This window comes from Macrobrachium rosenbergii, chromosome 7 (assembly GCF_040412425.1).
Source record: "Macrobrachium rosenbergii isolate ZJJX-2024 chromosome 7, ASM4041242v1, whole genome shotgun sequence".
NCBI lineage: Eukaryota > Metazoa > Arthropoda > Malacostraca > Decapoda > Palaemonidae > Macrobrachium > Macrobrachium rosenbergii.
In genome coordinates, this window is record NC_089747.1 from 31,654,578 (window position 1) to 31,671,250 (window position 16,673).

General features: G+C 38.1%; 1 protein-coding gene across 1 annotated transcript in view; it reads right to left on the minus strand.

Annotated features, from left to right (window-relative positions):
- Rint1 (RAD50 interactor 1) overlaps positions 1 to 16,673 on the minus strand; it is a 150,639-nt gene that overhangs the window by 103,372 nt on the left and 30,594 nt on the right. The window contains exon 4 of the mRNA XM_067107067.1: positions 15,954 to 16,093. Coding sequence (XP_066963168.1) covers positions 15,954 to 16,093 — 140 coding nt within the window. The remainder of the gene's footprint in view (positions 1 to 15,953; positions 16,094 to 16,673) is intronic.

The window sequence follows — 16,673 nt, forward strand, 5'->3', positions numbered from 1 at the left end:
AAATGAAAATTAAACCTGAAAACCTTAAAAAGATATCATCAGCCTTTCATGGAGTTTATTCTTCCACCAATGGCACAAGTGAGAACCAACTCCCAAATGTCCCCCCCCTACCCTACCCAACAGGGGATGGCACAACATGATTAGCGTGGCCCAAGTGTAAGCCAAACGAGCTTGCTAGGACCAACAGTATTACAAGAATACAATTATCCCCACCCTAATCACGTTACGGGCAAACCATATAAAATGCAGAGTCCTATCCCCAGAACCAGAACCCCCTGGAATCTGTGGTCCAGCCCTAAAGAATAGTCCTGCCTTTGAGCTATCAACCTGATATCTCTCAGAGTCAGGTCCAAACATTATTTGGTAGTTGATAGTCCTACCACAGTTCCCACTATTTAGCTTTGGATATAAACCCAATCCCAGCTATGATATCTTTCCCTATTTATCAGGTCCAATAAATTTTAGCAAAAGTGGAAAATTCCACAAAAATTAATCCAAAGAAATATATAATCATATATGAGACTCTTGGACTCAAACCCGGAACAGATTCCTGGGGTTCAAGAGCCCCCTCACCACGTCAGGGTGGTCCCAAGCCTTGGGGGGAGACCTTGCACTGATGGGGAAACCAGAACCATATCACCAGCGTAACAAAAGACTATTTATTGTTGTTTTGTTGATAGTGCATCTGATTGAGGGTGAGTTCATTTTGACATTCAGGTCATCTGTGTACGTATTAAACAGGTATGGAGAGAGAATACCCCCTGCTGGAGCCCATTTAGGGAGCTGAAGTTGTGCGACAATACGTTACCCCATCTGACACAGAATTGCTATGTGGAGAACCAACAATATACACTGGCAATTAAATATAGAGGTGTGTCTCTTTTGTGCAGCTTTAGGAAGAGTTTCAGGTATAGTGAATATTTAGTGAGTGTTTAGTGTATGGTGAGTACTTAGTGAATGTTTGGTGTATAGTGAGTGCTTAGTGAATACTCACTGAATGTTTGGGGTACTATGAGTATTTGGTGAGTGTTTAGTGTTTTATGAGTTTTTAGTGAGCATTTAGTGTAAAGTGAGTGCCTAGCGAGTGTTGAGTATTCAGCGAATGTTTAGTGCTATTGAATCTGAGTGTATAGTAAGTGTGAGTGTTTAGTAAGTGTGAGTGTATAGTGTGTGTGTTTAGTAAGTGTGTGTTGAGTGAGTGTGAGTGTATTGTGAATGTTAGTGTTTAGTGATTGTACATTACTGTTTAGTTAGTGTTTAGCGACTGTATGCAAAGAAAGTCCTGTAATTTACAGGAACCATTTATGCTGAACACTGCTTAGATCCAAGAGCAGATGCTTAGGCCTTGACCACAATGGTTGGAGTGCTTAGGCCAACCTGTTTTTGTAAGGTAATTTTTCTCTGTGAACTTGGGTCAAGTAATAATATATATAATAATAATACAGTAATACTAATAATAATAATCATCATCATCACCATATAATAATAATAACAGCAGCAGCAACAACAACAACAACAACAACAATAATAACAACAATAATAATAATAATAATAATAATAATAATAATAATAATAATAATAATAAAGTATAGTACTATGAGCTGGACCAAGACCTTTCAATAAGGCTGTCCGAGGTCACACACTCAGCAGGGACGTCACCACTCCAGTGATTGACACTCTATGGTAAGTTCACTATAAAACTGCTTTGTGGGATGAGAATTAAGGTCCCCAATTATACTAATATGATCAGCAGTAGAATCATGAATAATGTTGTCTAACTCACATAGGATCATGCAGTACTGATCAAAATTATTGTTACTTTCCCAGGGCATATAAACACTAATTATTAGGATCTTAGGGTCCCCTACTGTCACTTGAAGACCCAGCAATCCATCACTCCTATAGGTCATACCATTCACTATATTGTCTAAAGATTTGTACCACAGGAAAGAAAGAAAGACCCCCTTTCAGGCAACCAGTTACGGTGTGATTTGTAACTTGCATCAATGAGGGCAAGAAAGCTCTGAAGTCTTCATGCACTGAATCACAGATAACAAGGTCATGTGGCCATAAGAGCATTTCTTGCAATGTAGTGATGCCTTTGAAGTTTTTGCAGAACATATTTATGAGGAAGATGTTCTGCTTGAGGCCAAAAATATTCCCTGAAATTATATCTAATGTATCCAAGGATACTAACAAAGTTGGGAATTGAATACGCTGATCATTTGGGTGGATTGGGGGTGGGGTTTCAGTACCTGGCTGTTAGCTCAATGGTGTGACAATGTCCCCATTCATACATCTGCCCTCCCAATAACAAAGGGAACAGGAGACTGTCCCCCCTTGTTTCTTGACATATGCTATCATGGTTCTTGTTGATCATCACCAGTACTGTATTGCATATGGCTAGTGATAATGATCACATCTCCAATGCATAGATGAAAGTTGTCTCCCATCTCCACATCCAAAAGAACTAGGTCCTGTAGGTGTGAACCCCCAACCCTCTTTGATGTGTCTGAGAACAGAAACATCTCCAGAGATGGGGAATTCATTGGAACTCCCACAAAGTAATCTCTTTTATCTAGCCCTCAGGAGGGAGAGTCCTTCATTTCCTGGATGAAAGACACATGATGAGAGGGAGGTTTGCTGAAGGCTGACCAGTGTTATCTCAAGTGCCACTGAAGGAAACACTGGTGGAGGCTCCATGCTGTAAAAAGCTTCTCCAAGGATGACAGGTGACCGAGGAGGACCTGCCAAAGCTGAGCTCATTGTTCCTGCTGAGATAGAAACCAGGCTGTTGCCTCAGTGAAATTAATGAGAAAAGAGTCTGACAGAGAGATTCTTGTTGCTGCAATGACTATCATCATGCTCAGGTATTGTGTTTACTACCTGGGAATGAGATCTGACTTCTCCCAAATTATCAAAATTCTCTAATCATGGTATAAAAAAGCAAGATGATCATCTCTGTCCTGAAGTGACTGTGCTTCCAAGCATGCCACAACCAGCCAAACATTTAGATACCAGAGAAAGTGTATCCCTTGCAAGTAGGCTCAAGCAAACACCAAGGTGAACAATCACATGAGCACCTAAAAGGGTGAATCCAATCCAAAACACAGGGACCTGAACTGGTATACCATCTCTTTCCAAACAGAGCTACTTCCTGGAGTCCTGATGGATAGGTACCTGAAAATATGCATCCTCCAGGTCAACAGAGAGCATGGGTGACCATGTCTAATGGAATCCAACACAGACCATCTGGTTTCCATCTTGAAGCAAGTCTTAAGAACAAACTTGTTCAAGAGGAAAGTTGGTGACCAGTCTTTGACCTCCCATAGATAATCACCAACAAAAGAAAATACTCCAAAATATTTTCAAGAGCATGACATCCCGAAACATCTGCATAGGACTAAGCCAGAATGAAGGATAACACTTGCAATAGACCTTCTTCATGTGAATGTCCAATTTTGAACCAGCATTCAATCTGCAAAGGCTTATAAACATAACCCTGTGAGAAATTTTGTCAGAGCCGTCATCATTTTCAACTGGTCCACTTTTTATATTTTTAAGAGTTAAAATTTATTATACCTTCTAAGTAAACAAGTCTAGTGTGAAACTGAAAACCAGGCAGATGTTGACAGTGCCATGTACTGTATATTCAAGGAGTGGCACTGGTGTTAGGGTAGCAATCAAATTATGCAAAAACTATGGGTGAAAAGAAAAATAGGAAAGTACCTGTCAAAAGGGGGATAGGTCACCATATATATAACAACTAAAGAAGAGACAGCACTCACTGGACAAAACATTTTTGTAAAATCATGATTAAAAGAAATGAAGGGGATTATTTGATAGATAAACCAGATGCTAAAGACGACCTGAATGTTATTATCAATGAATTCAGTTTATGAAGTGGAACTGATAATAAAGAACCTTAGGAAATGAAAAACACCAAGCTATGATGGAATCAAAGCAGCAATAATTTTATCTGACAAAGCAGCAATAATTTTAGCTGAAACTGAAGTGGCACCTCATATTTTAATCAGACTGTACTGCAGAATATGGAATGAGGGATTAAAGCCTGACTGGAAATTTAAAGTCATTGCAAAAGTACAAAACAAAGGTGACCTGACTGAATGTGATAACTACTGAGGCACTGGAATTGAGTCATTCACAATGAAGCATTAATTTTAATTAGATATGTCCCTAGAATGGTCATCAAATTTAGGAAAAATGACCAGCCATGGTTTGATGATACATGTAGACAAGCCTACCATGACAAACAGACCAAATTCACCGCATGGAGACAAAATCATTCAAATGAAAATTACCCCAATTTTGTTGAGTCTCACCATGCTGCAAGTAGAACTTACCACACAGCTGAGAGAAATTACAATAATTCATTGAAGAGGAAACTTGAAGGAATTACTAAGCCTCACCTGTGGTGGACCAAATTGGCATCATTTATCTTTGGGTCATGGTCATCTTCCATTCCATCACTACGATGGTAGATTAGTTACTGGCCCTATGGAAAAGGCTGAACTGCTTCATCAAGCTTTTGAAGCTAAGCAATCAGCTGAGGATGTCCCTCTCCCTGATACTTGTCATCTTGAACCTCTTCTTACAAAATTTGCATTTTGCTCTAGGGATGTTAACCCTTAAATGCCGACTGGACGTATCATACGTCAACAAAAATTGTCTGTTGGGTGCCGAGTGGACGTACCGTACGTCAACTACAAAAAATTTCAACCTTCGGTCAACTTTGACTTGACCGAAATGGTCGAAAAACGCAATTGTAAGCTAAAACTCTTACATTCTAGTAATATTCAATCATTTACCTTCATTTTGCAACAAATTGGAAGTCTCTAGCACAATATTTGGATTTATGGTCAATTTCTGAAAAAAAAAAAACTTTTTCCTTACGTCTGCGCGCAGTAACTCGGCCGAACACCTCAGAAATTCTTTCGTCACGTTGTCGTAATGTTTGCATCGTTTTACATTAGTCGTTACATAATCTTTTATATATGAAAATGTACGCAATTTCATGTAGAATACAACAGAAAATAGCTCATGGTTGTAGCTTTTATCAGTTTTGAAATATTTTCACATAAATCACGATAACTGCCAAATTTTCAACCTTCGGTCAACTTTAACTCGACCGAAATGGCCGAAAAATGCAATTGTAAGCTAAAACTCTTACATTCTAGTAATATTCAATCATTTACCTTCATTTTGCAATAAATTGGAAGTCTCTAGCACAGTATTTCGATTTATGGTGAATTTTAAAAAAAAACATTTTCCTTACGTCCGCGCGGTAACTCAGCCGAACATCTCAGAAATTCTTTCGTCACGTTGTTGTAATGTTTGCACAGTTTCATATTAGTCATTACATAAAATTTTATATATGAAGATGTGCGCAATTTCATGTACAATACAACAGAAAATAACTCATGGTTGTAGCTTTTATCAGTTTTGAAATATTTTCATATAAATCACTATAAATAGAAAAAATTCGACTTTTGGTCAATTTTAACTCGACCGAAATGGTCGAAAACTGCAATTGTTAGCTAAAACACTTACAGTCTAGTAATATTCAATCAATTAGCTTCATTTTTCAACAAACGGGAAGTCTCTAACACAATATTTCGATTTATGGTGAATTTTTGAAAAAACATTTTTTACGCCCCCAAGATTACGAATTCATACATCATTTTGTGATAATATTTTCTCTGTGTTGCTTTGATCGTTTTACAATTTGTTATATACCAAAATCATCGCAATTTAGTGCACAATACAAAGAAAAAAAAATAACCCGTTAGCTTTAACCATTTTGCTCACAGCGATTTGTATAAAATTATATATGAACATATTTTTTTTGCACTGTCATGTATTTCAATATTTATATATGATAATGATATTTTTTTTCATTTCTGATGGTTGCATACTAAACTTCAGGCAATGACAAACAAAGGAGCCAAAAATGAACTCTTAATCTTAAAAACTAAGCGTGCTGTGATTTTTTTAAAAAAACTTTTTTCCGCTTCGGCGCTAACTCCCGAACGCCGCTGGCATGCGGGAGACGTTTTTGTAAATAGAGGCTCGGCGTTAGAGGGTTAAGAAAATTCTGGATAATCTTGATAGCTGGGGTGGAGAAGACCATAATGTTTCTTCCCTGTGTTTTTTAAAAACTTTCTGGCATGCTGTCTCCCAAGTTTAGCAGATCTTATAGATTTTTATGTTGACGCAGTATCTTTGCGGATGAGTGCAAGCTCAGTAATAGAGTGCCTGTTTTAAAGAGTGACATATCTGCAGACTGCAGTGTAACCTCTGACTCACATCTAACTTTTGAGATACATCTAATGAAAGTTTCAGCAAATGCAGCACAAAAGTTGGGTATTGTTCGTAAGGCCTCATATATTTATAAGTGATAAAAGCAATGCAACCTGTTTTAGGTCATCTGTACTCCCTTTACTTGAATACTGTTCTCTGGTGTGGATGTCTGCTTCTGCCAGAGATTTCTCTCTTTTAGATAGTGGTTAGTGGTGGTATGTTTCTGTTTCTTAACAGTAGTAGTTATGACTTGGACCATCGACGGATGGGCTCTTGTTTGTCACTTTTTCCTAAGTTGTATTTCAACAGAGATCTTTCATTTTCACAACTGATCCCTGATTTCCTTTATCTGTGAGAGCAACCAGATTTGCTAAACACTAGCACCAACATGCAGCAAATGTGCCTCACTCTTGAACTTCTCAGTTCCAGAGGTGCTTTATTCCTCTCACCGTTGGACTGTGGAACAGCCTCCCTGATGAAGTCGTGCAATTAGAACTTCAGAAGTTCAAGCGAAGGCGCAATGCATTACTACCCTAATACTATTCTCCTTGCATTTTAATACAGTACATTTTACTCTACTTGTTAATTTATTAGTTTTTTTTCTCTTTTTTAATAAGTGGGGTCTCTTCTTCCTGTATTTCCCTTTACCTTGTCTTACTTCTTCCCAATGAACACCATACTCTTTGGAAGCCTGAATTTCAAGTCAATGGTCCCTGTGGGCTTGTTCCATATGAACAGGTTTCATCTTCTGAATACAGTAATAATAATAATAATAAAAACAATAAAGAGCAACAGGCTAGATTTAGAAAAGGAATGAAGTTACTCAGATGAAATATCTGTGTTAAGATATATTTTGCAGGTGTATGGAATCTAAAAATAGCCTTCTAGTTGATTTTATTGCTTATGAGAAGGTATTTTATGGCATCCACAGATTGATATTATGGTATTTTTATCAAATATATAAAGTTAAATGAAATTATCCATGAATAGATAAGACAAAGTTAATACTGATGGACCTTCTCAAATCAATTTGCAGTAAATAATGAAGGACTACAAGAGAATGTTATTTTACCTTTGTTTTTTGCCCCTTCAGAGATTTCATAATGAAAAAAGTGGTCAGAGATGGAAGAAAGTTACAGACTGGAGTAACAACTAAAACCTGACAGATACAGAATGCTGTTTTAAGGGGAGCGCACTCTTAGATTTGTTATGAATATTTTTGAAATTTAAAAAAAATGGTTAAATGGCCGTAAGACATGAGCAACACCTTCGTTATCACGTGACCAAAGCATTTTTTCGAAATATTAAAATTGATGGGGTTTTGGGCCTTCGCCCCCCACACGGTGAGGTAGGGCTGACGTTTGGCTCTAATGACCATTGTCATTTTTTCCTTTATTCACCTAATTTATTCATTATTTTGATTTTTATATCACCTTATCTCCTACGTCTGGCAGTGTCTGGCAACAACAATGGCTTGTTCCTTGGTGAATGCGTGGTAGGAGACAGGGTTGCCACCATACGTTGAAAGCGGGTGGTGGAACACTTTTTACTCAGCAATTTTTTCGCTATTTGCGGTGTTTTTGCTGTCTTTTTTTACATCCAGTAACTCTAAATACAATCTATATACTTTCACCTTCAAAAATACGCTCACAGATGATGAAATGAATAAAGGATGATGAAAAGGGAGTATATGATGACAAGTTCATTATATCAAATCTCGGTTAGATAAAATAGAATCGGGTATTAGGTGCAAGGTAGGAAATTGCAGGGGTAAAGTTCAGGTCGAATTCTCTGCCAATAGATGGGATACTGATATTTTAATGAAGTGCCAATCGTGTAGGTTTACAGTTAGTGCCCCAGCAAAGCGAATTAGCAATGGGAAATCTCAGCACCATCAATTGAGTGAGATAAATATTGAGGAAATTGAACACAACTTTGGCTATGAGAAATTAAACTTGCTAACACATCTGTTTGGCACAAGTGAAAGTATAGAAGAAGTTCTTCATTCGAGAGGCTTGAAAATCAAACTCCAAAGACCAAAAAGACCAAACAAGTGAAAAAACGACTGAAAATGAGTCAAGAATATCAGCCTGGTAGCTACTAAACTTCTAGTTTCTTAGTTTCAAACAAGGCAACAATGAGTCAGGTGGTACTTGATGATACCCTCGCCTCGAGCTTAATAATACCCCTTTCTATAGAGGGAAGGGGGTGACCTGGAGCCAGAAATCAACCAAAATAATGCTCTAAGGTAAGTTTTTTCCATGAGTGCCAAAAAAACTACTTGTTGATCTTTACGGTCGTTTTTCTCAGTTTTCACTTTTTGCACTTCAAACGCAAACTACATTTTTATTTTTAGGCCAATTTTAAAGTTAAATATACCATTGGAAAGAGGAAAGAAAGACGAATATTTGTTTGGGGCTAGATTTTTCTTAGGTTGACGAGGAACCGTGATAATCAAATTATACAAATTTGAGGGGAAAAATCCCCCCTCGCCCCCATCCAAAAAAAAAAGGAAAAGTAGAAAAACTCTTCCCATTATTTTTTCATACTGTGATATACTTTCTCTGTATGAAGCCGCATTGCAATAGCTCTAAAAATAAAGGAGGTGAATAATTTTTAATTTTTTTATTTATTTTTTATTTTTTTAATAAAATCCAAAATAATCATCCGATCACTCTCAAATTTTTCCTGGAACATCACCTTATATATATGTATAACATATAAAAATTCCATAAAAATCGGAGCATTATTTTTATGTAAGCGTGCGCTCCCCTTAATCAGCAAAACACCACATGATTTACAAAGTTTACTTAACAGAATGCATCGTATTTCTGGAGAGATGAGACTCAAAATATTGTAAATGAGAAAAAACGATGCCCTGAGAAACTACGTGCAATCGATCTTAAGACCGAGCATGCACAGCATGAACAGATGTGCAAACTCATTCAGCTCAGAGCCCAAGAGCTCACATTTGGACAAGGAAGGAGCAAAGCTCTTGTCTAAACGGGTGTGAACAGTATATTAGCACCTGCCTTGCCGGAAGCACAACAATCACATGTAACGTGACTGAGAGCTGCCATTTTCCTCAAAAAGAAGAAAGGATGCAAGAACCTGGACACCTTACATAGTGTCTTTGATTTGCCCTTCTTCTTCTTCTACTTATGTGGTATAAGATTCTGGAGATAAAGAGGGTAAAGATGAGCTCAACAAGGAGGAAGAATGCTGAGAACTTTTCTTCCCGTCGCTCTCCTGAGTTCTGCCAGTCTTCAGCAATGAAGGGAAGGTCAAGGCTGGCACTGAAGAAGATAAAGCAGCAACTGGAGAATCTATCACTGGAAGGGCTACCACGACAGGAGAATTCCCTCCCTTGTGGCAGCTGAGGAAGCCAGAGAAGCTGCACACACATCAGGGGGGGAAGGTGATGGAGACAGTTCCTTCTTCTCTTCTGCCAGGTCATCTGGGAATACAGTGAAAAACAGGCTGCCTGGGATGCTAAGAATAGGCCAAATCTTTTGCAGGTACTCCAGAGATGACATCATCCTGGTACCTGGAACGTCAAGGTCAGATGAATTTGAGGACAAGATACCTGCTGGTGGTGCATCACCAACAACAGATACCTCACCCTCGGAAGAAAGGGTGTGGCCAGACTTCTTCTCAGCTCAAGTGCTATCCCTCGAGAGGTAGCACTGCTTGCGGAGGGATGAAAATGGAAGAGGGAGAAAAAGAACTGGAAGGATATGGGAGCTTCATAGGGGATGTATCCTCCTCAAGAAGCTGGCAAATGCTTTTTATTCTTCTTTTTCCTCTTACCAAACCTCTCTTAAGTAGAAAAGACCAGCCAACACACTCCTTGCAGGGTGAAGCACAGGTATACGCCTTCCCCCTACAAAAGGAACAATACCTGTGGGAGTCTATCATAACAGGGGACATGAAACCACCACAAGGGTGCCAATGCCCCTCTCAACAACGTTGGTCTTGTTTTTCATCCATTATGGAAAAAAAGGAGCAAGGCAAATAAAATAATCAAAGAAATAGAAAAATACACAATCTAACAATCAAAGTGCATTCAACACCCAAAGTCAGGTAGAGAACGAGTGCAGCATATCAACTCTTCTCAGCGGCCAGAGAAAAAGTGAGTGGTAATGCAAGGCGAAAGAGGGGTATTCCACCGCTCTTCCCCACAGCCACCACTTAATTGCCTTGTTATCAAGTTCAATGGCCACTCCAGCTCACTCTGTAGTATACTCCTAAATAAAAGGTAATGGTTTGTTTTTCCAAAGGAATAAACAACGCAATTACCATCATCAGTAAGTAGTTTAATGAGATGACTTTATTACACTTCTCAACTTTCATCAGGTGACTCACCCCAAAATATTTGTTATGAGGTAAGAGGCGAAAATTGGAGTAATGCAGAATTAGACAAGTTGGATAGTCATGTGGGAAGATATTTATGGGAATGGAATAAAAAATAAAGGCAGATATCAATGCACGTAGGAGATGAAAGAAAGCTGCATAATACCTTTAGTACTATCTACAGTGTGCACACCCTGCAAAAGTAGGTATAAACAAATAACAATGGCATACTTCCATGTGGGTAGTCATATACACAGTAGTGTATCTTCACTGCCCATGCAGCAAATCAGCCTCCCTTATTACCACTGGTCACTAACAGTGACCCTGAGTCATGTGAGAATCGAGAAGTGTAACAAAGTAGTCTTGTTAAACCACTTAATGATACAATGATACCTCGGTACTCATCAGCTTCAGAACTTGTCAAATTCGGTACTTGACACATTTTGACGAGAAAATTCTGTCTCAGCACTCGTTTGCTTGGCGCTCAACATGCAAGCTAATGCACATCAAGAATCCATCTCAATCCATTCTAACCTTTTTTATGCATTTTTGAGCATACAGTACATCATGGCTCTGGGGAAAGCTTTTTTCTCTGAAGAATATAATTGCTAGGTTTACCAAGCCTGTCACATTTTCAGTCAATTTCACTGACAATGAACATTACATATAAGTTAGTTTGACCAATTAATAAGTCTAAAAGCAAGTGTTGAGTAGACTATATGCATGTCGTCATACATTTATCCAGGTTACCAGACTTCTGGCCTGTCTAATAATTAAGTACTCTTAAAAACCACTTACTATGCCATGCAAAATGCTGGCATAAACAACTGAATTGAGAAACAGCAGTTTGCCAATATTAGCTACAGTAACTATTGTGCATTTATTAAGAGTTGTGTTACATTGACTTATAAAAAAATTGGCCAATTATCAGTGCCAATTTCATAAGTAGAAATAAAGTAATTTTTATTAACCTTTAGCAATGAAGAAGAAGGTCTTAAGAAAGTGAATTTAAGCTGCAGCTGAAAAAAATTACTGACGTACAAAACGTTTTGAAATAGGTGACAGCAACGTTCGGAATTTATAAAATCACTACTTTACTAGATTTAAAATTTACTGCATTTATAAATACAGTAAACCCCTCCGTATTCGCGTTCTCATGGTTCGCGGACTCACGCACTCGCGGGTTTCTCTGTGGAACATATCTAGCCATTTTTCACGGAAAATTCGCCCATTCGTGGTATTTTTCATTGAGAAATATTCACTAATTACTGTATTTTCATATAATTTTCATGAATAAATCCACTTTTTCTGATAAAACTACTAAAATACTCGGGTATAAGCATTTTTACAGGGTTTTTCTTGGTTTAAGCTATCAAAATGGGCAGTTCTAAGTGTTTTTAGAGGGGTTTTAAGTATTGGCAGATTTTAGCTATTCACGGGAAGGGTGTGGCACGCATTCCCTGCGAATACGGGGGGTTCACTGTAAAGGTAAACTGCATTTTTAACCCAGCTTTGATTTAAAAAAAGTACCTCCGAATTACACTAATGGCAATGATGATGTCCAGAAGACATCTTCATTGCCAAAATGCGAATGGTGCATGATTGCACTGTTAATGTTTTATAATATCATTAGCTGACCAACCTGGCGCTGCCTGGGATAACTCTGACAACGATACAATCTCTCTCTCTCTCTCTCTCTCTCTCTCTCTCTCATACAGTTGCTGTTTAAAGTTTTTCTGCAGTACTTTGTCAGTTTTATGACTCTCTCTCTCTCTTTCTGTCACCCCCTTCCAAAACCCCATCCCCTTTGGTGCCACTGATGTCTTACTCCCCACAGTATTCTTTTCCAGATAGTAAATCATATGTATACGAAAATTAGATACGATAAATTCATAAAATTTAATTAGTTACTAAGTCTACGGGAAGAACCAGCCCCATTTCAGGGAAGCCCTTCCCTCCCCACCTCCACCCCCTTTGGTGCCCTTTGGTGTTCGTGATGTCTTACCCCCAAAATGCTGATTTCTAGATAGTAAGTCAAATGTATATAAAAAATTGCTCAATGCATTTCAGAGTTATGCTGGCACATACATACACACACACACATACATCCATTTTCATATACTATATACTATATGCTGGCACATACACACACACACATACATCCATTTTCATATACTATATAATATAATAACACATACATTATAACTGAATGTATAAGAATAAAATCACTTGCAGCAAAATTAACTGGAACATAAAATTTTGGCAAAAAACCAAGTGCTGGGACTTATGAGGTAATTCAGCGCTGAAAAGGAAATTGAGAGTAAAAAAAGGTTTTGAAGGTATAACAGGAGGAACTTTGCAGTTACACTATGAAACAACTATTTGGAGCTATTTGGAGAAAGTGGAAAGTAAGAAGGAAGAAAGAGAATATGAATGGAGGTACAGTAAAAGGAATGAAAGGGGTTGCAGCTAGGAAATGAAGAGATTCTGCAAAGAACCTTTAACAATGCCTACAAAGCACCACGTGAGGTGCTCTGATGGCACTAACCCCCTATGGGGTATTAAAGTACTTTCAATAAAAGTTTACTATTTGACTTTTGCAAATGGTTACCATCAGTAACAGCCTGACCACGCCCAACAGATCACACATTAAGTAGCTTTGGTCACCTCGGGTATAATGTGTCTTCCTAAAATTTCATTAAAAATTGCTTTGGAAAATCTCACAATATGAGTGTATATATAGTAAACATGAATTTCATATTAAGTGAGACCAGAAATGGGATTAAATTTCATCAATCTTAAAACTTTTGATGACACCCTATCCTCCACCTAAAAAAAAGAAAATTCCATTTTTAGAATGTTGGATAAGGGCTTGTAACCCTGTAATGATAATTTTCAGAAGGGAATTTAAGCAGAAGCATGACAGGAAGGAAGGAAGGAAGGAGAGAGAGAGAGAGAGAGAGAGAGAGAGAGAGAGAGAGAGAGAGAGAGAGAGAGAGAGAGAGAGAGAGAGAGAGAGAGAGAGAGAGAGAGAGAGAGAATCTTTCTGAGGAGTAAAGTACTGCATCCCAAGAATATCATCACCATCACAAAAAATAAAGAAACAACTGAAGCTGCAGATGTGGTTAAAGGAATCAAAACTGACAAAACAGAGGTCTTAAACACTCAAGGAAGTAATAAAATTGTTGTTATTCTGGATCCAAAATAGCATGTGGTAGTGTTACAGAGGCCATGATATGTGAAAGAGTAAAAGGTATATTGAAATTACTTTATATGTTGTGTTTAATATGACAAATTTTAAATCAATTTGTATTTTTCATAACTGACAAACCTTTGGTCGTAATGTAGGGATAAATTCTCTGGCACTAGCTGGAGTCTGGTTAAATATAACACAAGGAATTGGTGACAACGGGCAGTAGCCAATAGGGGAGAAGGAGGAAGCTAGAGGACATGCTTTACCCCCACTACACATCGTCTCAGTTTTCTTCTAGCCCAAGAAAGAATGAGGGGTGGCTTGAGGTGGGCCATATACATTAAGACTGAAGGTTTTTAGTTACGAAAAATAAGAATTAATTTAAAATTTGTCATTTGTTCATACACAGAACAAACCTTGGCCTTAACATAAGGAAGACTTACTCTTGGAGGGAGGATAAGAAAGTCCTAGAACCGACTGGAGGTTTAGACAACCTGGGCTCACTTCCTAGCCATAGGTACTACTTAGGAAGGAGTCATAAGCCTCTGATCTGTTGAGCACAAGTTAACTGAACAACCAGACATCTGGGCTAATAGATTATGAAATACACATCTACACTGTGTCTTGATGATGGCAAAGAACTGTTGGAAACAAAACTTACGTTAGCTGCCAATCTTGTTTGTTGTCAATTCCTCTTTCCCCTTGTAAGAGAAAGGAATGGGACTTGCTTCTATAAAGAATTTGTATTGTGTAGGAACAAACATATAAAACTTTATAGAACTGAAGCTCGCTCACCTGCATCTAACCAGTTCCAGCATATGATGGAATTATTCTCTCTACTGCCTGCCGGTAGAGAAGAAAAAGAAAGAGAAAGGAAAAAAGACCAGTCATCTTATTCACTCTCACTTTCATATCCAACATCTTAGGTAAGATACAAAACTGTCCCGCCAAGGGCACTGGATGAGCTACAGAATTTGTTGAGCAGCCACCACTGGACCCAACCAAGGATGTGGGCAACGTCCCACAGATAGGATGTGAAGGTGGTTTGGTGAAGCAAGGTACCTGCCCTCAAAATCCTGTGAACCGACAAATTCTTTTTGAAATGATGGTAGGGCCTAGACCCCTAACATCATTGCTCTTGCATGCACTGTATCAGCATCTAAAGGTGAATCAGAACTATAGGCCTGTCTAATCACTTCACATAGCCAAAAGGAGATCATATACCTGGACACCTCTTTCTTGTTCCAGCCTGTGCTAACAAAAAGTCTTTGGCAATCAGGTCTGTGGTGCCAAGTCCTTTTAAAATAGCTATGCAGTGTCCTGATGGGGTATAACAGTTATTCATCTGGGTCATTACCAACAAAATCCCGGAGAGGGGATCGAGAAACACTCAAATCTGTCATTATGAAAAGAGGGATGTTGAGTCTTAGCTACGAATTCGGGGGGCAAATTCAAAGGCTATGGAACTCTAACCCCTCGTATGTTTAACATTAAAAGATCTCTTGGGGAACAGGATTGCTTGAAACTCTTGAGAAGCATAGAACAATCCCATGATGCAGAGAGATCTACGTCCTTCAAACGTAAAACCAATCCTAATAATAATTGGAACTGCCACACCCAAACAAGCTAGACTGAGCACATTCATGGTTATCTCACTAGATTTATATGAGGAGTTCATTAACAAAGCTGTATTTGCCTTAGAGCAGATGATCTGTATTCCACCTGAATCAAGTAATATGTGGTCTGTTGTGTGAATCTACCACATTATCCTTAATTATGTTCTGTCCTCCATCCATATTTTATTAGCTTTTCCAAGACTACTTATCCTGATAAAACAGAATTCTTATCACTGTCAAGCAGTTTAGCCAAACAATCATGACAGATGTCAAACAGGTGGTCTTCATGTTGTAGATTCAATGTATTAATCCCCAGTTGAAGTGACTAAGTGGGCATCCATTGATATCATGGTATACATTCAAATTTTTAAAGACCACTCCCTAGTTAACTCTACATGCAAGTTTACCACAGAGTAAAAGTACAAGTATACCACTACATAAAAGTAAACAGAAAAAGTAAGGAAACTTACCTGGCAGGGTTATCTGTAGCAGATACTGTGTAAGTGTACAGAGTCTTTGTACAGCCTCAGGTGAAGCTGGTGGTTGGCTGACGCCTTCATTGGAACTGGTAAATGGCCACTTGATAGTCTTCAGAACATCTTCAAATTCACTAGAAAATAATGATAAAGTCATGAAAGACAAGATGGAGATCTGCTGAATACTAAAATTACAAAATCTGCACCTTATCCCAGATTTAATATTTTTTAAGACTCTAATTCCATCATCTAAACTGATATATCCTTTATGGCGTGTGTGACATAACAGGCAACTAACACAGCACTCAATTTACTCTACCACATTAAACTCACTGTTATTATAAAAAAATTACAAAAAGGAACTTAAGCTCTTGAATTGCCTTGCTTCCTTGCCATTTTTTATAAGATAAAAAGTTGGTAATATACTGCACAGCTAAACACTGCTAATTCTAAGATGTAGCAGTAACTTTGCCATGAATGTCAGACACTCCTACTTGTACCAAGTTCACATAAAAGTGGGCTGGGCTGTGGGTCAATATTTGTTTTGTGAAACACTGGATGTTACTGTTACTTGAAAAAACCTTTATAGTAATGCTAGCATCAATGGGTCAAAATGAAGTCTCAGGACCAAGAGAATTACATTAGTAGATTGCAAGTGCATTAGCAGCTCATCATTATCAAGCTGAGTGACAGATTTTACATTTAAAAGCTGAT